The sequence below is a fragment of the Apodemus sylvaticus genome, chromosome 2, assembly GCF_947179515.1.
Source record: "Apodemus sylvaticus chromosome 2, mApoSyl1.1, whole genome shotgun sequence".
NCBI classification, from domain to species: domain Eukaryota; kingdom Metazoa; phylum Chordata; class Mammalia; order Rodentia; family Muridae; genus Apodemus; species Apodemus sylvaticus.
The window spans coordinates 35,639,326-35,665,542 of NC_067473.1; the positions used below are offsets into that span (position 1 = coordinate 35,639,326).

Genomic DNA, 26,217 nt, shown 5'->3' on the forward strand with positions numbered 1-26,217 from the left:
GCCTATATGAGGGTGCTCCTACCCCCACTCCTGCCCTGACGTTCACCTCATCGCTCTAGTATCCCTGTACACTGGGGCATCAAGCCTCCACAAGATCAAGGATCTTTCCTGCCATCGATGCCAGATAAGGCCATCCTCTGCTACATATGTGGCTGGAGCCATGGGTCCCTCCATGTGTACTCTTTTGTTGATGGTTTAGTCCCTGGGAGCTCTGGGAGGCGGGTCTGGTCAGTCCCCTTCAGCCCTTTCATTTCCACCTGGCACCAGACATAAAATTCAGAGAATCACTGGCCTGAAGATAATACTTAAATCTTTAAAATTGATTGTCATATTAAGGAAGAATATATGTAGTGGGCATTTTAATTCTTTAGAGGATATAAGGAAATTATTACTGTGGAGATAACTGTATAGTAAGCAGAGGAGAAAATGTTTCAAGAAGGGAAAATGGGTAACTGTCTAATAAAAAAATATGTTTAGAGTTAGATAATGACCTAATTCCTATGGTAAGTTACCCAGACTCAATGGTAGACTCCAGGAATACCACTAGCAAGCTATCTCAGGTTAGGAGGCAAATAGTACCAATAGCAGGCTGGAGGTGGGTGGCTTATCCAGTAAAGCACACAAAAAAAGCTTAAGTAGAGAGGAGAGTTGAGATTTCTAGGACTTTATAAAGTTCAGGTAGCTATGGCCGCCTTCCTTTTATCTCACCACTCAGGAGTGGAGGCAGAATGTTTAGACGAATAGCAAGAATAACATTATTAGTAAAATTTGAGTTCCATTGAAAGACAGTGCTTAATATGTAAAGTGGATGTGTTTGACAGAGACACCTAAATCAACTTCAGGTCTCCATATGCACATGTGCGCATGCATTCATAGCAGTACTCAAGCACATGCATATAGTGATACCCCTATGTACACTACACACACAAAACAAAACACATACACACATATAATATTTTTACATGATTTAATAATAAATATGGAATACAGATGAGGCCCACATGTAAAGATCCTGGGTGCATTATATTGTTGTGCAGATGCAGCAAGAATTATGTATGGCTCCAGCTTTGGCTCAGGTTAACCTGCTGAATAATTATGGGATTTGTTTCCTAAGCAAGATATCAAAATATGGTATCATCAATAGGTACCAAATTAAATAAATTTGAAGGTATTAATCCAAGCTCTTCAGAATCTTTTGTATATTTAGTAACTATGTGCCTCATGTTTTTTTGTTTTTCATCATCCATTGTTTCTGTTTAAAGGATGTACTCTTTTTTTTTTAATTTTTTTATTCGATATAATTTATTTACATTTCAAATGATTTCCCTTTTCTAGCCCCCCCACTCCCCGAAAGTCCTGTAAGCCCCCTTCTCTTCCCCTGTCCTCCCACCCACCCCTTCCCACTTCCCCGTTCTGGTTTTGCCGAATACTGTTTCACTGAGTCTTTCCAGAACCAGGGGCCACTCCTCCTTTCTTCTTGTACCTCATTTGATGTGTGGATTATGTTTTGGGTATTCCAGTTTTCTAGGTTAATAACCACTTATTAGTGAGTGCATACCATGATTCACCTTTTGAGTCTGGGTTACCTCACTTAGTATGATGTTCTCTAGCTCCATCCATTTGCCTAAGAATTTCATGAATTCATTATTTCTAATGGCTGAATAGTACTCCATTGTGTAGATATACCACATTTTTTGCATCCACTCTTCTGTTGAGGGATACCTGGGTTCTTTCCAGCATCTGGCAATTATAAATAGGGCTGCTATGAACATAGTAGAGCATGTATCCTTATTACATGGTGGGGAGTCTTCTGGGTATATGCCCAGGAGTGGTATAGCAGGATCTTCTGGAAGTGAGGTGCCCAGTTTTCGGAGGAACCGCCAGACTGATTTCCAGAATGGTTGTACCAATTTGCAACCTCACCAGCAGTGGAGGAGTGTTCTTCTTTCTCCACACCCTCTCCAACACCTGCTGTCTCCTGAATTTTTAATCTTAGCCATTCTGACTGGTGTAAGATGAAATCTTAGGGTTGTTTTGATTTGCATTTCCCTAATGACTAATGAAGTTGAGCATTTTTTAAGATGCTTCTCCGCCATCCGAAGTTCTTCAGGTGAGAATTCTTTGTTTAACTCTGTACCCCATTTTTTAATAGGGTTGTTTGGTTTTCTGGAGTCTAACTTCTTGAGTTCTTTATATATATTGGATATTAGCCCTCTATCTGATGTAGGATTGGTGAAGATCTTTTCCCAATTTGTTGGTTGCCGATTTGTCCTCTTGATGGTGTCCTTTGCCGTACAGAAACTTTGTAATTTTATGAGGTCCCATTTGTCAATTCTTGCTCTTAGAGCATATGCTATTGGTGTTCTGTTCAGAAACTTTCTCCCTGTACCGATGTCCTCAAGGGTCTTCCCCAGTTTCTTTTCTATTAGCTTCAGAGTGTCTGGCTTTATGTGGAGGTCCTTGATCCATTTGGATTTGAGCTTAGTACAAGGAGACAAGGATGGATCAATTCGCATTCTTCTGCATGCTGACCTCCAGTTGAAGCAGCACCATTTGTTGAAAAGGCTATCTTTTTTCCATTGGATGTTTTCAGCCTCTTTGTCTAGGATCAAGTGGCCATAGGTGTGTGGGTTCATTTCTGGATCTTCAATCCTGTTTCATTGATCCTCCTGCCTGTCACTGTACCAATACCATGCAGTTTTTAACACTATTGCTCTGTAGTATTGCTTGAGGTCAGGGATACTGATTCCCCCAGATTTTCTTTTGTTGCTGAGAATAGTTTTAGTTATCCTGGGTTTTTTGTTGTTCCAGATGAATTTGATAATTGCTCTTTCTAACTCTGTGAAGAATTGAGTTGGGATTTTGATGGGTATTGCATTGAATCTGTATAGTGCTTTAGGCAAAATGGCCATTTTAACTATATTGATTCTACCGATCCATGAGCATGGGAGGTTTTCCCATTTTTTGAGGTCTTCTTCCATTTCCTTCTTCAGAGTCTTGAAGTTCTTGTCATACAGATCTTTCACATGTTTGGTAAGAGTCACCCCAAGATACTTTATACTGTTTGTGGCTATTGTGAAGGGGGTCATTTCCCTAATTTCTTTCTCAGCCTGCTTATCTAAAGGATGTACTCTTTTATCTCCTGTTTATCTCTATATGACACATGTAGGTTTCCTCTGTCTTATTTTGATTTTCTACTGCAGAATTCACTATCCTAAAAGAGGGTCAACAAAAAGCCAATTATAACAGGATTTACCATTGGACATATAGTAACTTGACACGCATCAGTCATCTTGATCCTAGAGAGATAAAGTGAAATTCAGGGAAGGAAAAGGAAACTATGGGACCAGATGTAAATTTTATGATAAACTTTTATAAGGAGATATAAGAAGATATAACTGTAACTGATGGGGCTAAGGGAGAGGTTGTCCCTATAATTTAAATGTTACATTAGTTATCAGTTTCTATATAACAGTTATCCCCAAACATAGCAGCTTAAAACAATAGACATTTGTAACTTAACATGATTTCTATTGAGTAAGAAGTCAAATTGAATATTTGAATCCCAACACGTATTGCTTCTCAGCCTTTTGGCTAAGATCAAGTGAATCCCAACACTTCAGAATCTTTGGATGGTTCTGGCTTAGGGTCTTTGAAGTTGCAGATAAATCTGTTGGCCTAGGTTGCATTCATTCTAGGACTGGAGTTAGAGGTTTTGTTCCCAAACTTAGTTATGTTAGTCCTCAATTGTTTGGTGGCTGTTGGTGAGTTCTATACCATTTTCCCCTCTGTATGCTCTATACACCACCTTACTTTATTTCAGAGGGGTTTGTCAAAAAACAAAAGAGCTGGAGATGATTATATGAGTGATCAAAGAGAAAGACAGAAGAAATGGAGATGACTTTTGAAAGAGCAAGTATCCTTTTTTACCTTGTTTAGGGCATACATAGTACAATTTCTGCTGTGTTACCAAAGCTGGTTAGATATAGGAGGGGCAATTCCAAGAATCTGACTGCTAGGCTGTACTGATTATGGAGGGCTATTAAAGACAGCCACATGCACAGTATATTGCATGTTCTGTGCTTACAGAAAGGAGCTAGTGGGAAGGGAGAATGGATAACTGATGTTAAGAATTAAAGGAGAACAAGGACATTACATTCAGTGTTAGAGAGGGGGGTGTGTTCTAACATGAAGTAGAGGTGGAGCAGATGAGAGTAGTTATCATAATAACTATAGAGGAAAGAGGGTGTGGGTATAGATGTACATTGTTAGATGGGGTGTTTGGAACATGTGGAAGTTGTTGATTATTTAATTTCTTAGTAAAATATATAGCAAAGATGAGATTGAGCACAGAGAGGACTTGAAATTTGGATGTGATTTCTGCCTCCAGAGGTGTGTGTGTTAGAATCTTGGCCCCCAGTGTTGTAGTATTGAGGTTGTGGAACCTTTAGGAGGTAGGGACCAAGGGAGGTAATTTTATTATGAAGTATAGCGATTGGTTTTCTCATTGGGTTGAAAAGTGCCTGGGAAGAATGTTTGTTTGCCTACATTTGGAGAGGATACAATGCAGCCTGAGGGTTAGGGGGCATAATAGCAGCAAGAGAAGGTAGCTGGTTACATGGCACATTAATGGCCAGAAAACAGAACAATGAATGCTGCTTAGCTTCCAGTCTCCTCTTTATCAAGTCTGGGACTCCCCCCATGGAATAACGGCACCTGCATTTGCTGTGGGTCTTCTTAGCTATTTAACTTAATCTAGGAAATCCCTCACAGACATACCCGGAGATAAGTCTCTGTGGTGACTCCAAATCCTGTCAAGCTGGCAAAAGTAACCATCACTGGGGTTTCACCTTTATAAATGGATTGTTATTATTTTATAGAGAATCAGATCTAATGGGATGTTATTGGGTGCCCTAGAAGGGGTATAGCAGATTTGACTCTCAGTTTTGTTTCTTGCACCTGTGTCCATTTAGTCCTGTGTCATGTGGTGTCATGGAGGCTATGACTCCAGTGTCATGCTGTTTCACTCTCCAGCCACCAGCCTGAATCATGAGCTAGCCTTTCATATTGGACATTATTCAGTACCAGGTATTCTGTTGCAGAATCATCAGCGGTACAGAGACCTTGTGACTTGTATTCTCATCTCGGTGTAGTTAAAATTCTCTGAAGCAGATCTAGAGAATGTGAACAATAGAAGCTGTAGCAGTACTGCCTGTTTGTTGGACTGACCAGTGATGTTGGTGTGGTGATGGTTGCTTGTGTCTCTGTTTGTTATTGTTGATGTGTGATGCAGGTATAACCTTTTCTGTTAGTGTCAGAGACTTCTGTTGTGATGAGGACACTGACTCAATTTACTTGTTTCTATTTCATTGTCACACTGAGAATAATTTCTATTTCTTAGATTAGTCTTTGGGTCATATTTTAGGTTAGGTCACTTGACCATAGATATAGGTTTTTTAAGGCCATGAACATAGTTTAAGAAATTGAATCAATTTCTGACATTCTGATGCTAGGATATTTTATACATTTAATTGCTACTATGTTATTATTAGTTTTCTTTGAGGCAGGATCTTGGTAGTTTAGTTGTTTATCAAACTTACAGACTTTCTCCTGCATCAATTTTCTGAGTGCAGGAATTATAGGCATGTGCTATTGGTCTCTGGCTAGCTGTAGCTGGTTCTCTTGTTCCCATTTTGCAATTGGAAACTCTTTAAAAAAAGTTCTGACAGTACTAGATTTCATTTTCTTACACCAGAAATTGACTGCAGCTAAACAGTCCTGTAGTCTTCAATTTATCTTGACTACTTTATCACCTTTGTTTGTTTACCTGGTCTGTGGAGATGGGTTAACATATAATTTCTCATTTACTCTATACTTGGGGGAGGGGTGTGGAGGATGAAGATACTTTGAGATTTCAGTGTTTTACATCTGTGATTCTAATGCATCTTTCTGTTTTTCTGTGATAGGTTCTCAAGTAGTATAGCCTAGGTTGGTTTTGAACTCCAAGTAGTTGAGACTAACTGTAAAATCCAGATTTATTGCCTTCGCGCCTCTTAAGCTTTCGGATTAAGGCTCTGTCTGGTGTTGGCTACAAACAAACTTGTACTATAACTTCAGACCTGGGCCCACCAAGGAATACTACCATTTAAAATTCAGAAGGAACATTTTTTTCTATCCTATGTTTTTCCCTCTTAGTTTTTTCTTGGTACTGAGAATGGAAACCAGGACTTTATTCACACCGCCGAAGTAAGCATTCTTCCATTCAGTAGTGCTCTGGTCCCTCTTCATGTTTTTTCTTTGTTTTCTTGTTTTAAGACAGATTCTATGTCTTAGTTACTTTTCTTTCTTTCTTTCTTTCTTTCTTTTTTTTAATTCAGTATATTCTTTATTTACATTTCAAATGATTTCCCCTTTTCTGGCTCCCCACTCCCCAAAAGTCCCATAAGCCCTCTTCCCTCCCTCTGTTCCCCCATCTACTCCTTCCCACTTCTCTGTTCTGGTATTCCCCTATGCTGCTGCACTGAGTCTTTCCAGAACCAGGGGACACTCCTCCGTTCTTGGACATCATTTAATATGTGGATTATATTTTGGGTGTTCAAAGTTTCTAGGCCAATATCCACTTATCAGTGAGTGCATACCATGATTGATGTTTTGAGACTGGGTTACCTCACTTAGTATGATGCTCTCCAGCTCCATTCATTTGTCTAAGAATTTCAAAAATTCATTGTTTCTAATGGCTGAATAGTGCTCCATTGTGTAAATATACCACATTTTTTGGATCCATTCCTCTGTTGAGGGACACCTGGGTTCTTTCCAGCTTCTGGCAATTACAAATAGGGTTGCTATGAACATAGTGGAGCATGTTTCCTTATTGCATGCTGGGGAATCCTCTGGGTATATGCCCAGGAGTGGTATAGCAGGGTCCTCCGGAAGTGTCATGCCCAGTTTTTTGAGGAACCACCAGACTGATTTCCAAAGTGGTTGCACCATCTTGCAATCCCACCAGCAGTGGAAGAGTGTTCCTCTTTCTCCACATTCTTGCCAACACCTGCTGTCTCCTGAGGTTTTTTTTTTTTTTTTTGGATTTGGTTTTTTCGAGACAGGGTTTCTCTGTATAGCCCTGGCTGTCCTGGAACTCACTTTGTAGACCAGGCTGGCCTCAAACTCAGAAATCCGCCTGCCTCTGCCTCCCAGAGTGCTGGGATTACAAGCGTGCGCCACCACGGCCCGGCTGTCTCCTGAGTTTTTGACCGTACCCATTCTGACTGGTGTGAGGTGAAATCTCAGGGTTGTTTTGATTTGCATTTCCCTAATGATTAATGATGTTGAACATTTCTTAAGGTGCTTCTCAGCCCTCCAAAGTTCTTCATGTGAAAATTCTTTGTTTAGCTCTGTACCCCATTTTTTAAATTGGGTTATTTGGTTCTCTTGGTTCTACCTTCTTGATTTTTTTGTATATATTAGATATTAGCCCTCTGTCAGATTTAGGGTTGGTGAAGATCCTTTCCCAATCTGTTGGTTGACGTTTTGTCCTTTTGACAGTGTCCTTTGCCTTACAGAAACTTTGTAGTTTTATGAGGTCCCATTTGTCTATTCTTGATCTTAGAGCATAAGCTATTGGTGTTCTATTCAGGAACTTTTCCCCTGTGCCCATGTCCTCAAGGGTCTTCCCCAGTTTCTTTTCTATTAGTTTCAGTGTGTCAGGTTTTATGTGGAGGTCCTTGATCCACTTAGAGTTGAGCTTAGTACAAGGAGATAAGAATGGATCAATTCGCATTCTTCTGCATGCTGACCTCGAATTGAACCAGCACCATTTGTTGAAAAGGCTATCTTTTTGCCACTGGATGTTTTCAGCTCCTTTGTCGAAGATCAAGTGACCATAGGTGTATGGGTTCATTTCTGGGTCTTCAATCCTATTCCATTGATCCGCTTGCCTGACATTGTACCAATACCATGTAGTTTTTATCACTATTGCTCTGTAGTAATGTTTGAGGTCTGGGATACTGAATCCCCCAGAAGTTCTTTTACTGTTGAGAATAGTTTTAGCTCTCCTGGGTTTTTTGTTATTCCAGATGAATTTGAGAATTGTTCTTTCTAGCTCTATGAAGAACTGAGTTGGGATTTTGATGGGGATTGCATTGAATCTGTATATTGCCTTTGGCAAGATGACCATTTTAACTATATTAATTCTGCCAATCCACGAGCATGGAAGATTTTTCCATTTTCTGAGATCCTCTTCGATTTCCTTCTTCAGAGATCTGAAGTTTTTGTCATATAGGTCTTTTACTTGTTTGGTTAGAGTCACACCAAGATACTTTATGCTGTTTTTGGCTATTGTGAATGGTGTCATTTCCCTAATTTCTTTCTTAGTTTGCTTATCCTTTGAGTATATAGAGGCTACTGATTTGCATGAGTTGATTTTGTAGCCAGCCACTTTGCTGAGGTTTTTTTTGGGTCACTTAAGTATACTATCATATCATCTGCAAATAGTGAGTTTGACTTCTTGTGGAATGTTCCTTTCCACCTCTAGGATACCTTTACAAAGGGATTCTGCACCTCAGTTAGCTAACCTAGATAGTTGTTCATGTCCAGAAGCAGAGCTCGCTTCCATGGGGTTTCCATATCCTGTGTAGTTGGTATCAGTGTCACACAGTGAACCACTTATCCTATCAGTCATTCTTCCATGGCACAGCCCTGTTGTCATAGAAGGAAGGAGATGACAAAGCACTTAATGCTCCTGGACTTGCTCTTTGAAGTGTTTTGGGGATCTGGCTACTATTTGACATATTAAAAAAAAACTGTATAATTTTTCTACTCGAGTAAATCTTCATTTTGCATAATTAATTAGTTGGTCATATGTTTGAGCATCCTAATTCAGTAATTTAAAATGTCATGGAATCTTGTTTTCATTGTATTTTTTTATTAATATGACTTGTCCAAAATTAATGATATTCATTGTGGTGCTCCCATATATGCAGAAATACTTATTGATTATGCTCATTTATTCTGTTTTCTGCCCTCTGGTACTCTTCTAAGTTCCTGTAAATTCCTCTTCAACAGCCAATCCAACTTCTTTTAAGTTTCCACATATATTAAGAGAACATTGTCTTTCCATATTTGGCTTATTGTCTTTAATATCTTTCATTTTTCATCTTATTTAAAGACTTCTGTAAATGTTATCTTTTCCATAGCTGAATAGTACTCCATTACATGGTTTCTTTCTCTATTACTTTATTAACAGATATCTATGCAGAATACATATTAGGTACTATGAATAGTGACATATTAAAATTTGGCATGCAATTGGCTAGCTGGATTATATAATAGGGTTTTGCATACCAACAGTGTAGAGTTGTTTCATCGATTCTACATATCCATAGTATTTTTATTTTACTTTTTAAAAATTGCTATTTTAACTGGGCCAAGGTAATACATTTTTTTATAGGTTTGATTTACATTTTGCCGTGGCTAGTAATTTAGAACATTTCTTTCATATATTTATTGGCTATTTGTATGACTTCTTTTGAAAATTTTCTATTCATGTCATCTTCCTATATTTTTTAGTTAGATCACTTATTTTGGCTGCTGAGTTCTTGTTTTGTATTTTGTATTTTAGACCTGTGTCAGATTAAAACATGGCTATTACCTTGTTCCTTTCCACTGATTGTCTCTGTACTCTGTTTTAATGGTTCCCTTTGTGTCAGGAATATTTACTGTGATGTATTCACATTTAGTAATTGTTGCTTTTAGAGATATGGATAATGGCTATTGGTTTGTCATACATAACCTTTACCATATTGAGTTTGATCTTTGTGTAAATAATTTGTTCAGAGTTTTTGTCGTGAAGGGATGGTCATTTTTTTCTACAACTGTTGTCGTTGATTTTATGATATTTTTTATTATCTTTATTAAGTTGGTTGATGTTTATGTGCATATAATGAATCATACCTGGGATGAAACCAACTTGATTATGGTATATGAGCTTTTTGATACACTGTTCAATTTGATTTTGTAATATTTTGTTGAGAGTTTTTTTTTTATCAGTGTTCAGATATATTGCACTATAGTGTCCATTCCTCTCCCCACCTTTTCTTCCTTCCTTCCTTGCTTGCTTCTTTCTTTCCTTCCTTTCATTTTTGATTTGTCTATGACTCTGTCAGGTTTTATTATCAAGGTAACTTTTCATAAAGTAGGATAGGTGTCCATTAACAGATGAATGGATAATGAGAATCTGGTACATATATAAAACTGCATATTATTCAGCTCAAAAAAATGAAGTCACAAAATTTACAGGAAAATAAGTAAGTGGACTTAGAATGTATGATAGTAAGTAAGATCACTTAATTCAGGAAGAAACCACATACATGTTCTCACCCATATACAAGTCATAGCCTATAATATATACACATATATTTGTGTGTGTATCATATAAAATTTAGTTAAGAGAATAAGAAGAGGCAATATCAGGTGACAAGGAAGGACAGAATGCAGGTAAAAGTGCATAATAATTTAATTGATAAGGAGAGGCATTAAATTACAAGTGAAGTTCCAAGGCTTTCTAATGGTTACTCTAACTATGTTCAATACGTTTGAGCTATGTAGAGTTTGGGTCTAGGAAAGCGCTAATAGGAGTGGCTATACTAATCCAGCTACATGCTATTGTTGAGAGTTCATTATATATAATAAAACAAATTTAAAAAATAAAGTATTGAAAAAAGCATAACAGATTTGGAAGAGTTCTGTCCTCCCCCTTTTCTTTTTTTTTCTGTTTTATGGAATAGTTTGAGAAACATCAGTGTTATTTCAAAGTGTGGTAGCATTCATCAGTAATACTTTTTGTCCTAAACTTTTTTTGAGAGAGACTTTATTGTTCATGTGTATGTGTAGTGTATGTGTTTATATAAGTTTGTGAGTACATACATATATGTGTGTGTATGTATGTGTTCATTTCAGCTAAAGCCATGTATTTCTCTGCATGTATGTAGGCTAGAGATCTATACTGAGTGTTTTCCTTTAGTTCTTTCCAGTGATTATTAATCCAGGGTCTCTTTCTAACTGAACCTGAAGCTTTAACTCAGTTAGACGGTATGGCCAGCAAGCCCCAGAGGTCCTCCTGTCTGTTTTTTTCCAGCAAGGGGATTGCAGGCCTGCTGAGCCTACGGTGCTGGCGGTTGTATTTAGGCCCTCATGCTTGCTAGGCATGCACTTACCACATGCACTACCTCCCCAGGATTCTGAGACTTTGTATTACTTATTTCATTTCATTCTTTGTTGATCTGCTCAGAAATTTTCTACCTTCTTGGTTTACTTTTGGCATTCAGTTATTTCCACATCGGTCAATTTCTTCTGGAATTTCCTTATCATTGTATATTTTTCAAAATAGTCCTTAGTATCGATTTCTCTGTTTTCTGATGTAGTTTGCCCTGCCCCCTCCTTGGGTGTACACTGTAAACTAATAATTCTGTTAATTGTTAAAGAAATTGAATTTATTTCATTGATTCTTGCTGTTGTTCTTTTTGACCGGATTTGGTTTTTGTTTTGGTTTTTATTGTTTGTTTTTACTAATTGTTTATTTTCAAAGAATTGAATATAAATTTGATTCTTCTTTTTATTTTTGAAAGAATGTTTAGCTAGATGTACTCTATTCAACATGTCTTGGTTTGCTGTATGTCCAGTTGTTTCAAGGATTTGTAATTTTGTGTTCTGACTTCTCAGGTCCACTATTTTTGTATGTTTGTTTTTTAAAATGTGTTACACAGGATCAGCAATATGGCACAGTTGGTATAGGTGCCCACTCTAAACCCTGACATCCTGAGTTTGATCTCTGGGATTCATATATTTTGTTGTCAAAATGCAAGGTTTTAAATATAGATCATTGTGGGTACTTTTGTGTTTTGTTTTCTTTTTAAAATACCAAGACATTATGATGAATGTTAGTAGATATACATTACCAATAAAATTGTCAAGCCTCAAAGGGTTAGTTTGTGTAAAGCTACATGGCCAGAAGGTAGAAGAATATACATTATTTAATTTTACTTTAAGAATCCAAATTCTACTAATTTGAATCATCTATATCTTCATAAAATTCAAGTCAATTATAAATGTATTTAATATATTTTCCTTAAATATGGCTTGTAGAGATTACCTTTGTTAAACCTGTTTCACATTTGAAAATAGTTAACATGCAAGATAAAAATTTATACTTATAACTTTTTAAAATTTAGCATTTTCCCATATGAAGGACTATTTTTGATATTCATGTTTTGAATGAAAGAAATAAATATTTAAAAATTCATCTGATCATTAATTAGATTGAACTAGAGTTGGTATAAAATGCCAGAATTTTGGTTAGAGTAAATACTAAGACTGTGGCAGAAAATATGGTGACATGGAAGGTCAGATGGCAAATGCTCTGTGATGACTGTGATACAGTGTGCCAGTCTTTAGGGACAGTGGGGCTCAGGAAACTGCCCTTTGACTGGCAGAGTGCCAGTGTCCATTACAGAGGAGGGCATTCTGGTAGTGAGGTTCAGAATCCATTCCCATGGATGTTTGTAGGTGTTTTAGAATTCTGCAAATGTTTGCTGAGTACAGCATACATTTTTAGAACAGAATTGAAACTTAGCTAAACATGTGAACTGCTGTGATTTGTCCTGATTTTACAAAACCAAGTTAATAAATTTGACAGCTTCTTGCAGCCTTCTTTATTTTGGTAATTTTCTACTTTGAACACAAATTATATCTGCATTGAAATAATTTGCTTTAAAGGAACATTATTTTGTAAAGAAAGTAGATTTCCTTTCCTGTAGTATTGGATTACTTATTGAGTAAATAGATTAACTATTTTTATTGTGTATTTTTATAATTTTAAGTAGATTTTAGTTATTGCTCTTTTATAGGTAACAGTAACTGTACCAATGAGAAAATTATAAGTCCGTTAAGTCTATGATTTTTATTACAAAATTGTACTTACTCATATGCAGTGAAGATGGTGGTTACTAAAATTTGCTTGTGTGCCTAATAAGTCCCTTTAAAACTATTTGTTTGGTATTCTCTTATATGACTTCAAGTATATTAAAACTTGCTATTATAATACTCTTGAATTGCATAGGACTAATAATTTTTATTTGTAATTAGCTATCTAAGTCATAGCTTTAAGGTGAAAAAGAAAATTTGAAAAATTATTGTATCCCTACTTTTATATCAGTTTTATAAACCATTACATTTTTTCAGAATTTTTCTGTACTTTTTGTTTCTTTGTTGATTTTATAAAAGTGAGTTTTAAAAATAAACCCTGTTAAATCATAACTATTTCTTTTCCTTTTCTAGGTTGTTATGGAGTCGATGGGGAGAGTGACTCTATTATGAGTTCGGCTTCTGAAAACTCCACTGAGCCCTGGTTTTGTGATGCCTGTAAATGTGGTGTGTCTCCTAGCTGTGAACTATGTCCCAATCAGGATGGGATTTTCAAGGAGACAGATGCTGGAAGGTTGATGTCATTATGTTGTGTCTATATGCCTGCTTCATAACATGCCTGCTTTGGACTTCCTCCTTCTTCCATTTGTGACCTTTGAGTCACAGACATTCTTCTCATCTTCTTGGCATAGAGGAGTGAATAGCCATGCAGATGGATGAGGGGAAGAAGGAAGACCATCTTCCAAATACTTGCATTTGTTTTTACACTCACCGTCGCATTCACTGTGAAGAAGCACACGGTGTTTTCTCAGGTTATGGTGATAATGCCCAAGACTCTTACCATTTAAATCATGTGTTACCTCAAGACCACAGTCTGGTAAATAGAGAAATTTGAACCCAGGTCTTAGCTCACATCAGGAGTATAACATACAGTGCTTAAAGTGGAGAAATTTTAGAATTATTAAGAATATTTAAGAATTAAATAACAACTCAAGAATAAAAATTCTTAATTAAGAATCATTATTTAAAAGTTATTAAGAGTATAGTCCTAAAGTACATGGAACTTATAAATGAGTTCTCGTAAGAAATCCTAGGAATGGCATACAGATGAAGGATAACCAAATTAAGGAATTATCTCTTTCCTTATATTGGACTTTAGACTTTATCACAAGAACAAGTTGTACCAAGTCGGTGCCAGAAACCTTTTCTGCTTTATCTGCCAGTCTTTGGATCGTAGGTGGCTGGCACAGTTCTCAGGGGGAGCTGCAGCCCTGTTTTAAAGCCTGTTACACATGCACTAGGTGAGAAGATAGTAAAAACTGATGTCAAGGTTGGGCCAGGGTTGTGAGGTACCAAGCACATACTCAGGTATGGGGCTACTCTACAGTAATGTGTCCTGTCCATCCTGTGGAGAAACTCGCGTCTTCTACTGTCCTCTATACCTTTGATTATAGTGCCCTGCTCTAGTGATGACAGAATCACACTCACTGTAAACAACCAGTGCTGAGGGTATTTGTCTCTCAGTACAGAGTAAGTATTAAAGCAGGGTTGTGAGGCTGAGAGACAGTTACACCAATGCTTGGTACACAGGCCTGCAATCACACTCACAGTCACCAACAGTTTGAGCAGTTGCCTCATTGAAGTACTGACATCATTTATGTTGTTTTTTTCTCTATGAGTCTAGGGGTGATTGACTATAGTGTAAGAATTTTCTCCAATCTTGTGTGTTTTGAAGAGTACGTACCTCAATCCTGCCAATAATAGATGCTCATGTTTTTATTTTGATAAGTAAGGCATTAGAATTTTTAAAATTTACTTATTTTAAATTAATTTTTGGAATTAAATATATGTGCTTGTGTCCATGTGGGTATGAGCACATGAATAGGTGTTTGCAGAGCTCAGAGGAGGGTTTCAGATTCACAGGGGCTGGAATTGTAGGTGTCTGTGTGCTGCCTGATATGGGTGAGTGGGTCTTTTGCATGAGCAGTAAGAGCAGCATGTACTTAACTGCAGAGCCGTTTCTCTATCATCTAGAATGTTTTAGTTAAGATTGCTCAATATTTTACTGGGCATGATGGTGGATGCTTTTAATCCCTGTACAGAAGCAGGTGGATCTCTGTGAGTTCAAGAACAGTCTGATCCACACAGCAAGATCCAAGACAGATGGGGGAGGTTACATAGAGAAACCCAGTCTCGAAACAAAACAAAGAACATATAAAACAGAATGCTTAATATTTTAATAATAGCCACAAGAACTACCTAACAACATGATTTTCACCATTGTCTTAACACTGAAAACAGGACATAGTCCCCAAATAAAATCTAGACTTAGACTTAATACGCTTTACTTCAGTAAAATTAAGAAAAACGTGCTTCTCATTTTATTTCAATTAGTAGCCAGACCCTTGAGAAATATAGTCTCAGTAGATTTCTAGGGTAGCAGAGTCTACAGTGGGATCTTCAGAAATGTGTGCTGAGGTTCCAGCTCTCTTGTTACCTAAGAAAAGAAATGAAATAAAAAATAGTAAGTACATTGACATATAAACTAGAACTTGATCGTATTGTATAGGTGGCATTTTTGGACTATGGTCTATAATTTTGTGGTCAGTAAACATTAATAGTGTGGGCTTTCAAAGTGTTTTGCTCATGCTTATACTTTTTGTTTTATTTTTATTCAATTATGACTTAAGGCAGCTCTTTAGCCTCATTATTATACCTTAGTTTGGTAGAACTGTTGAGAAGCTTCAAGGACACAACTCATACACAGCAGTTCCTGGGACATAGTTGGATTCACTCTGGATGCTGCTGCAGTGAGTCATTTCTTCTGAGCAGTGTTGTTCTACTTACCTGAGGTGGCCACTCCTGTGTACAGGCCACTTGGTGACTTATAATCTTGAATATTGAAACTTGGGAACTCCATTGTGATGAAGTAAGGCCATTTTGGGAGGGGGGCAGCTTCTTTTGGAGGAAGATAATTCATTTTACTTGTTTTCCTGTTGATTTTAAAGTTGTATTGACAAACTGTCTTTTGTGCTATTATATTCTGCAAAGTAACTTATAATGTTTTCTAAAGGAAGACAAAAGAAATCTCTTTAAGCATTGAGATTTAATAAGAAATATTTATATTAGCTACTCTTCATATTACATCTTTTTCCGTGGGCAGTTTGAAAAAATTTTGTAATAGACTATCTAAATACGTGTTTATGTCCATAGACTCTTGTAGGCTAGAATAGAAATTATGGGCACTGATATCTTTTGCTGCATTGTAATGCCAGCTTGATTTAAGACCAAGAATGAGAAAAAGCTATAAAACTTGGACCAGCCCTTTTGTATTTCCATCTTCATGTAGGTAGCCCATGGAAAGGAAGAGTAGAACATAGACTGTCTGAAGATGTTTGAAACTGACTTACCACATGAATTTAACTGGACAGTCCTCTGTTGATGTGAGTCAGTTGCTACATGCAAAGTGATTTCATGTGTGGAAATTGCTGTGCATGACTTAAAAACTAAATGCTTATTTCACTTCTTAAATAACACATGTTCTATATAACAAAGCAAAGCAAGGCATGTACCCTAAGGAGAGGCTGAGTGACCATCCTGGAACGCGAAGAGCCTGAGACGTCTCCTTCGCGAGCTTTGCAGGCTACCGTTTTGTGTATTTCCAGTGCAGTATGGCTCTGGTTCATGGGTCTTCTTTCCACTCTAGTGAGCATTATGATAGAGACCTGGAATCGTGGTTTGCAAGCCTCCACATGCTGCCACCCTTTAATACAGTTCCTCATGTTGTGGGGACCCCCAATCATAAAACTATTTTCATGGCTACTTTATAACTTTAGTTTTTCTCCTGCTAAGCTGTAGTGTAAACATCTGTGTTTTTTGATGACCTTAGGTGGCACCTGTAAAAGGTCTGTTTATCCCAGAGGGGTCATAACCTACCAGTGAGAGGCATTGCAGCATAAGGATGAGAGCATTGGATTCCTTAAACCTTACCACTTTCCTCTTCTACACTGCTATATTTGAAATAGTCAGTCCTTTGAAAGCATTTTTTTTTGTTTGTTTTTCAAGACAGGGTTTTTCTGTGTAGTCCTGGCTGTCCTGGAACTCACTCTATAGATGAGGCTGTCCTCGAACTCAGAAAGCCACCTGCCTCTGCTCCCAAGTGCTGGGATTAAAGGCATGCGCCACCACCACCCATCTTGAAAGCATTTCTTGATTTGCAAATGAGAAGAATAGATTGCCATCCATAGGAAACATTCAGACTGTTTAATTTTCCTTAGTAAATATTACTTGAGCTAAGACAGTGAGCTAAACACTGTGTTAAGCATTTCACATTCACCTGCATCTGATATCTGTTCCAGATAATCTGTAGTGTTCTTTACCTACGAGTCCCTTAACCATTGGTAATGGGTAGAAGGAATAGAAATAACATGCTGCAGATATTTTAAAAGTATTTGTTTAAAATAAGAAGAAAAGGTACTACACAGAAAAAGTACTTCAAAATTATTCCATTAATATAATTTCCATTGTGACATAAGAGATTTTTCAAGAAGTATATTACTACTTGGTTGTTGCCTGACTAGAAACAATATATGAATTTAATTGAATGCATTGATAGTTTTCATTCTAGAATGACAGTTTGCCTCTTTCTTTTGGTGGTTTTGTGATACTTGTTTTCTGATCCTTTTCCCAATCAACATCTGTCATCATAGCTCCAAGCAAAATGGATGGTAAAGTAACAAGGAAGATTTTCTTGTTGTTTTCATTTTCCAGTTTAATTACATAAGTTCTAAAATATGTGAACAGAAAGTGCTCAAAGGAATAAAATTGTGTTAGCGATAATTTTTTGATACATATTTTAAGAAGGACTTACATTGGTGTCCTCATGAATAACTGAGCAGTGATAGATTTGTGTGCCAGTCACAGAAAAATGGCAGTTGAGATCTTCCCTGCATATCTGAAGGTCAGTACAAAGCAAGCAGCCAGTTGTTGGTTTATCAAAGATAAACTCCTGTAGAGAACAGCGACATTTAATACATCAGTGAACACAAAGAAACTGCACAGATTACATTGAGAAAGTTTCTGCTCGTTGAGATGCTATCTTTATACTGAACTCCCAGGGATGCATATGGGGGGTGGGATTAAAATGTTCTATCAAGAAAATTTCAGAACTGTGGATTTTTTTTGTACAACAAAAATGATAAAAATTTTAAGCTGTTTTTCTGAATACTTCTATAGAATGATTTAGTCTTAGTCTTTTAAAACTTGGTACATCATAAAACCAGAACCTTTTAATCTAGGGGTAAAGCAAAAGTTGTCAATATAGTCTCAAGGTTCATAGATTGACATCTCACTTTTATCCTTTTTCTTATACAAGGGATGCAACTCTGGTATTTACACTGCACATTGCTCTCCAACATTTTGTTTATCGGCAAGCAAAAAGATGCATAATAAATTAGAGCTCAGAATGTTAAAGAAATTGGAACCAACTCTCATTTTTTTTTCAGTATGCTGAGAGTGAATATTTTAAAAACGTGTTAAAGCCTGTGCAGATTTTACACAATTTGGTTGTAGGTGGGTTTGTAAGTTTTAGTTCATAGGCTATATAGGGAATAGAAGCGCTCAATGAAAACTTCACATCCTTGCATTATTATAACTTTGTTTTGTACCCTTTCCCAGACACCATCAAAAGTTAAACTTTCTACCAAGCTGCTTTAAAATAAACCCTTAGGGATATCCAACAGGCTTGGGAAGAAAAGTAGCAATAAAGAACAATTAACCTAATTACTGCAGAATAACTTCATAGTTCTTAAATTAGAATCCTTAATTCTAAAAGTACTCACAGTAATGAATGTGCATATCTTTCCTTGAATGTGAAAGTGATGTTTTGTTACCCTTGAGTAGCACTCTTATGCAAATATTTAAGAATAACAGATAAGACCAAAGTGCAGTGAATCTTAAGTGAAAAGCAATTATGGTTTCTAAATCTACATTTTGACTAGGCTTCTAGAAATGAATGCTCTCTGCACTCATGCTCTCTGTGATTAATTATCTGCTTCATTCTCTAGGTATACTGTAGTTTTAGTTAAGAGTCTTGAGAGGAGGATTTTTTAAAAAAAAACATCTAATTATAAAATGCTTTCAGTACTATTTTAAGGTAGAACATATTTTTTGTTTGGATTTTATGTGAGAATTTCAGGAATGTATTTGATAGCAGAATTATGTCTTTTCTATTATAGATGGGTCCACATTGTTTGTGCCCTATATGTTCCTGGAGTAGCCTTTGGAGATATTGATAAATTACGACCAGTAACATTAACAGAAATGAACTATTCTAAATATGGTGCCAAGGTAAGATAAACTTTATGATTAAAATTTAGGCTTTTTGTTGTTGTTGTTGTTGTTGTTTCTTTATGTAGGCTTTTAAGCTTATGATACCTCAGAAGTGTTGATTAGTCAGTGTGCTCTTTGAGTAGCTCTTAGAACTAGGTTATTTATTATTATATTATTAATTTAATAATAATATAATATTATGCTTTTATATTTTTGAGCTACTATCTCATTGTAGCTCAGGTCAGCTTCAGGCATGAGGTAGTCAGCTTGCCTCTTCTTGAGATTATATATAGGGGTCACCATACTTGATTTGAATCATATGTTGATAGTTGTTTCTCCAGAGGCTAATGTATTGATTAGTCTAATTTCAGATAGCCTATGATGTATAAATGGATATTAGTTGATACTGTTTCTCTTCTCTAGGACCCAGAGAAAACCTTATTACACACAGTTGGATCAATTGAAATCTCACAACTTTAATTTTAAAGTGAATTTTATTAAAATTAAGAAAAAGAATATAATATCCACACTTCAATTTATTTTGAGCATGTGTCAGCCCATTACCAGTTCAACTTTTTTTAATGTAACAAGAAAAATGATCAAATTTTTTTCAACATAGTAAAATGATTATATATACATATACATGTATATATAAATATATGTAAAGTACTTAGAAGACCAAGCATCTAGCTCCTAAGTCCTCATATAATATTATTTGTTATTATTGCTATTATATCAGTTTAATTTAGATTGATTAGAACTATATAAAGAGCTCTGTTTTTGTTTTTGTTTTTGTTTTGGAAGACCTGGCTTACCTGCAGTTATTTGCATTAATGCTCTATGTCTCTTGAATATTTTAAATATTTATTGGATTCTTCATGAGAGTATAATGTTATTTCAGAAATATGTTTGCTGTGAAAATTTTCCTGTGACTTTTGTAGGAGTGTAGCTTTTGTGAAGATCCTCGCTTTGCTAGAACTGGAGTTTGCATTAGCTGTGATGCAGGCATGTGTAGAGCCTATTTTCATGTTACCTGTGCCCAGAAGGAAGGCCTGCTTTCAGAGGCAGCAGCAGAAGAGGTATGTTTATTTACTTCATTAACCATTGGGTGCTAAATGTGTTCAGAAGACTTTTCATGTGTGCTGTGTCTATCCTGAAGCAAGTCATAAAGCAGGAGGGAAACATGATAATCTGTTTTTAAGTCTTTGATCAGACCACTGATTTACACTTTTGAATATTAAATGACTGAGTCTTGTCAGTCTTGACTAGTTATAGCATACTGAAAAGCATGTCGAAAATGCTTTAGTGAGTTCTGACAGATAAAACATAGTGCAAGGTATCTTGAAGTATTGCTCTTTGGTATGTTTTATACAGAAGAATGAAACTTTCTTAAGGCAAAATTGTTCTCTTTGGGTTTAGTTTTAACTCCCTAGCATTTTTTCCAGGCTTACTGACTTTAGCTTAAGTAATTACTTGATTACAAAGTGTATTTTTTGGAACTCCTTAAAAATTTAAATTGTTTCTAGAACCCAGTGCTTCAAATTGGTTTTTATAACAGTATGAAATATGTATTTATAAGTTCTAATCTTTGGAAATTTCAAGAGATTACATACAACAGAAGAGTGTAATCTTAACTATGGTAGCAGTTTGGGTGATCCTCCTTTTATGTTATAAAGGTAGATAAAGTTGCAAAAATATAGGCTGCAGTCTTTACTCATAAAATTTGTTGCCTAATGCTATATAGTAGTTATCTTGATTAAAAATATATATTTAATTAATACATTTAAGTTAGGTTAGGAAGTGTTTAAGAGTATTCTAATTTTTAATTCATGTGTTAAGTTTCTAAAAGTATAACTCATAAAGTCTGTGGCATTCACAGTCATTTTTGAAGGATTTTAAGGAGTCTTAAGAACAAGTGCAATTAATTCCTTAAGTGATTTTTGAGGAGAGATAATTACCTATTCAGACTTTTACTATGCATTCATCATGCTTTCTGATAGTATGTAAGCTATTTTATTTATTTGTTATATAAAATTTTATTTTCTCTTAAAAGGTTTATTATGCTTTTATGTTAGCTAGGAAATAAGCAATCTAATGAAAAATTTACAGAAAATTATTGAAGATGTATTTTATTTCATCTTTAATAGATTTAAATAGAAATGGTATATTTTGACCTTTATCATTTTGTTCTAACTTTTGGTGCTGAGGAATTGTGATTTGCGTGAGTGCTGGATGAACATTGAACATTTCAGAGCTCCTGGCAGGCAGAGAAGTGTGACTGAAGCATAGGGCTGGGTGGACTTATCAAGACCAACATGCTAGATACTGGGCAGAGGTGCAGAGGGGCAGGGCAATAGCACTAATCGGGTTCACGGGTCACAGGTGAACCAGGAAAGCTGAGTTCTGCTCAGTTGTCTAATTCTGGATAACTGAGCTTCAGAGTCAGGATGTCTCTTTTGTAGAGACTTTCTTTCAGGTTTATGTTTGAGAGATTTACGTTTTATGATAGCTTGGGTTATTTTGCATAGTACTCATAGTACATGTTCCTTTTGGAGAAGACAAAAAGTCTCTTTACGTTAGGTAGGTAAGTAAAAATGTGCAAAACAGCAAGTGTACATTGGGATGCGTAATGATTTGGAGATTGCTCCTCTCAATCAGAAGGCATGAAGATTAATAGAAAACCAAACATAATCAATAGTTTGCAGTCACCATGTTTAAGAGCTAATTTGGAGAAAATGTGCAGGGCAACTTAAAATAATAAAGATGTCAAACTTGGACTTGAAGCTTCTTCCTGCCTTGTTGCTTTCTTTTATCAGTTAGGTAAATATGCCTGATCCCGTCTGGCCCACTCTACAGGCTTTGGTGTTGTGGGTGGGTTTCTTTCTGTTTCTGTTTTGGTTTGGTTTTTGTATTTTATTAAAGCATGTTTACACAAGTTTCTAGTTGTTATAAACACTTAATAGAATTGGTACCTTTTTGTGATCTTTTTGCTACTTGATCATACTATAATTCCAGCTGGCTATGGAATTCCCTGTACAGCATAGGCTAGTCTCAAATTCACTATCCTTTTGTCTCAGCTTTCTTAGTGCTATTGCAAATGAGTGTCATTGAAGCTGATAAGAATTAGAAATTTATGAAGGAATAATTATAGAATTTCAAAACTTTGCATGAATTGCTAGGGTGATTGTGAGATTTGCATTTGATAATATTTATTCTGTTAAAATGGATGTGTTATTTATAATGCTTACATGTACATTGGGTGCATGTAAGACACCCGCCCCCACCCCAACCACCCAACACACTGATGGATCTCATTGTGTAGTCGGTGGTAACCCCAGTGATCCTGTTGTCCCCCCTCTAAGATTACAGGCATGTGTGCCCATCCTCACCTTAGGACTTTTCAAATTAAGCATTTCAATTTAAAGCAGATTTATTGCCTTCTGCTTCAATTTATGTTCCCTTTAGGTTTCCTAGAAAGCTTTTATTTTCTTGTTTAAACTTGATTATCAAGTTGGATGTCATACTTTTCTAGAACTACTTTATGCAGATAGTAAAAGAATGCCTGAAAAATAGAATTCAACACCTCAGTTTCATCCAGTGATATTTACCATATTTTTAAACTTTTTATATAGTCTTGGAATATATTGTCTTCTACATTGATGAAGCTCTGTTAGAGGTGTGTCTGGTTTCTTTGTACTTCGTAAAATATTTCAAATTATAAGAATAGCCAAATTGCTATGTTTTAAACACAACATGTGTTTTTCAACACATCAACAGCAGTGTTGATGAGTTCTTGGGTATAACTTCCCTGACATTTCTAGGAGATGAAGTCTTATAGGAAATTTTCCTGTTTTTACTATGTTCCCACTCCCTCTGAGCTGTCTGTGTGCCTAAAGGACAGGAGTTGTGCTGCACATGCCTCACATGGGCTCGGCATCGCATGGTCACTTGTCTGCATTTCTTTTGCTTGTGGCTTTCTGTAATGGTCTGTGGTCTAATGTAAGATGAATCTTTGATGAGGACTGAAATCTACACTTGGTATAAATATGTAGAATGTAGTTAGAATTATACTTCTTTAATAAACTGGTATTTTTAGGTTCTCCACCAAGATTCTTATCTTTCCCAGGTTTCTAGTACCAGATGTGATTTTCCTCTTGCAGAATAGACTTTCTTTTTTTCTTTCCTTTTATTTATTATTATTTTCTATATTCTTTGTTTACATCCAAATGATTTTCCCTTTCCCAGTTCTCCCCTCCCCATAAGTCCCATAAGCCCTCTTCCCTCTGCCTGTTCCCCAATCAACCCCCTCCCACTTCTCTGTCCTGGGAGTCTGCTACAATGCTGCATCAAGCCTTTCCAGGACCAGGGCCCTCTCCTCCCTTAATCTTGGGAATGATTTGATATGTGAGTTGTGTCTTGGGTATTCAGAGCTTCTGGGCTAATATCCACTTATCAGTGATTACATTCCATGTGTGTTCTTTTGTGAATGAGTTACGTCACTTAGGATATTTTCCAGTTCCAACCATTTGCCTAAGAATTTCATGAATTCAATTGTTTTTAATTGCTGAGTAGTATTTCATTGTGTAAATATGCCACAGTTTCTGTATCCATTCTTCCATTGAGGGACATCTGGGTTCTTTCCAGCTTCTGGCTATTATAAATAAGGCTGCTATGAACATAGTGGAGCATGTGTCCTTATTGTATGCGGGGGAATCCTCTGGGTATATGCCCAGGAGTGGTGTAGCAGGGTCCTCTGGAAGTGTCATGCCCAGTTTTCTGAGGAACCACCAGACTGATTTCCATAGTGGTTGTACCCTCTTGTAATCCTACCAGCAGTGGAGGACTGTTCCTTTTTCTCCGCATTCTTGCCAACACCTGCTGTCTTCTGAGTTTTTAATCTTAGCCACTGAATAGACTTTCAATCCCATTGGATTATTGGCTACCACTAGTGTGCATTCTATCATTTCACTCTTAGGTAAGACATCATACCATGCTGTCAGTGTTTAAGTTCATAGATATAGCTGTATAGGAATATTGTTTGCTTCTCCTCTGTGGATACTTAGACAGTGCCATCTAGTACCATGAAAGCTAGCCATCAGGAGGAGTCTTTCAGGTCAGAACCATCTTGGATTGTCTGCATCCTATGTCTGAAGTATACGAGACTGTATCTTCAGCAATAGAGACTCATTTTATGCTTCCGGGAGGCAGCTGAGAACAATGGAAATAGACCGTGTTTTGGGAGTCCCTTGGACTACACTAACAAGTGAATTATAAGGTACCCTTTGGCTACCAGCATGTCCTCATGTGAGATACTAGTTAGAAGATAGATCCCTGACTGTTGTTACTGTCAGAGTCTGGCCTTCCTCATCTATTTTTTCCTGGATAAAATATGTGTATGCATTGCTAGTGAGTTAAGAACATCTCATTACTTATGATGGCTATTGTTATGCCTATTTACTATATGATTACAATTTACTATTTTATTTATTTATGGATATGTAACTTTAGCTTTTGTTCTTAATTCTCCCCTAAGTTTATTAAAATTGATGTATTACACTATAAAATTTTAAAGAAATATACAAACATACTCACATAACTTAACATTTTTATCAATAGTTTGAAATTCATATGGTCCTTTATTATTTTGTGGTGCTCGGATCAAAACGAGGTCTTTCTCATGGTAGGCAAGTGTTGTATGGATTGCTGTATGTCCAAACTGTTTAGAGAGAACAGTTGGTAATTTGAGGTTGAAAGATTACATTTCAAATTCAGTAATTTTTATCATGATGTGTGAAAATTGCTTCCTTAATGTTTTATTGATGTAGCCATTATTAAGAGATTTGTCAAATGGAAACTATTATTTATTGATAGTTTATTTTTAAAATGCACATTGGAGTAAAATTTCAACTCTCCCCTCTCCCTCTCCCTCCCTCTCTCCCTCCCCCCCCCTCACTAGGATATAGCAGATCCATTTTTTGCTTATTGTAAGCAGCATGCAGACAGGTTAGACAGAAAATGGAAAAGGAAAAACTACTTGGCTCTACAGTCCTATTGTAAAATGTCATTGCAAGAGAGAGAGAAACAGCTGTCACCTGAAGCACAGGTATGGGAATCACACCTAAATTTACTGTTTTTTTTTTTTTTTCAGATCTCATGTGAGTTTTCTAATGACGTGATTGAAATTGATGTCTAGCATATAAAATATAATTGGAAAGTTTATTTTATAAAGCAGTAGTTTGTGATTAGACTTGAGTAGAATGTGTTTCCAAAGAAATTATGATTTATTGAATCAAAGGTGTAGTCAGTTGTAAAGTATTTCATGGTTGAAAGTTTGTGCTTGCACATGGTTATCAGTAGAAGATTACTTCTTTGTTAGGGATGGGAACACACATCTTGTTTCTTTTTGAGCTCTAGGGCCATCACAGGGCAGCTGTTAGTAGGTGTGGATTCATTTATTGCAACTCCAGAATTGCCTTGTACATCCTCAGGATCAGTGATAAATCTGATTTACCCTACTTGTGAAATTTTAGTATTGTTATCTTCTCTAAGCATAAAAGTAAAAGGCATGAGGAATATATTCCATTTTATTTTCATTCAAACTGCCTGCATTTCTTTATAGGCAAGGATCAATGCCCGACTACAGCAATATCGTGCCAAGGCAGAGCTGGCTCGATCTACCAGACCCCAAGCCTGGGTTCCAAGGGAAAAGCTACCCAGGCCCCTCACAAGTAGTGCTTCAGCCATTCGTAAGCTTATGCGCAAAGCAGAGCTGATGGGCATCAGTACGGATATCTTTCCAGTGGACAACTCAGATACTAGTTCTAGTGTGGATGGAAGGCGGAAACATAAGCAGCCAGCTCTCACTGCTGATTTTGTCAATTACTATTTTGGTCAGTATGGACACTGTTACATACACCGTCTCCCTGAGAATGAGTTGCTAATGACAGAGTCTGATATGCTATTAATGTTTTA

General features: G+C 36.5%; 1 protein-coding gene across 4 annotated transcripts in view; it reads left to right on the forward strand.

Moving 5' to 3' along the window:
- Positions 1–26,217, forward strand: part of Phf14 (PHD finger protein 14) — a 174,648-nt gene that overhangs the window by 46,737 nt on the left and 101,694 nt on the right. For all 4 annotated transcript variants that reach the window (XR_007976556.1, XM_052173245.1, XM_052173244.1 and 1 more), the window contains 5 exons: positions 13,330–13,489; positions 19,152–19,263; positions 20,187–20,324; positions 25,202–25,348; positions 25,865–26,135. Coding sequence is in view for 3 of the 4 variants with exons in the window: in XM_052173245.1 (XP_052029205.1) it covers positions 13,330–13,489; positions 19,152–19,263; positions 20,187–20,324; positions 25,202–25,348; positions 25,865–26,135 (828 nt within the window). In the remaining variant the exon portion in view is untranslated. The remainder of the gene's footprint in view (positions 1–13,329; positions 13,490–19,151; positions 19,264–20,186; positions 20,325–25,201; positions 25,349–25,864; positions 26,136–26,217) is intronic.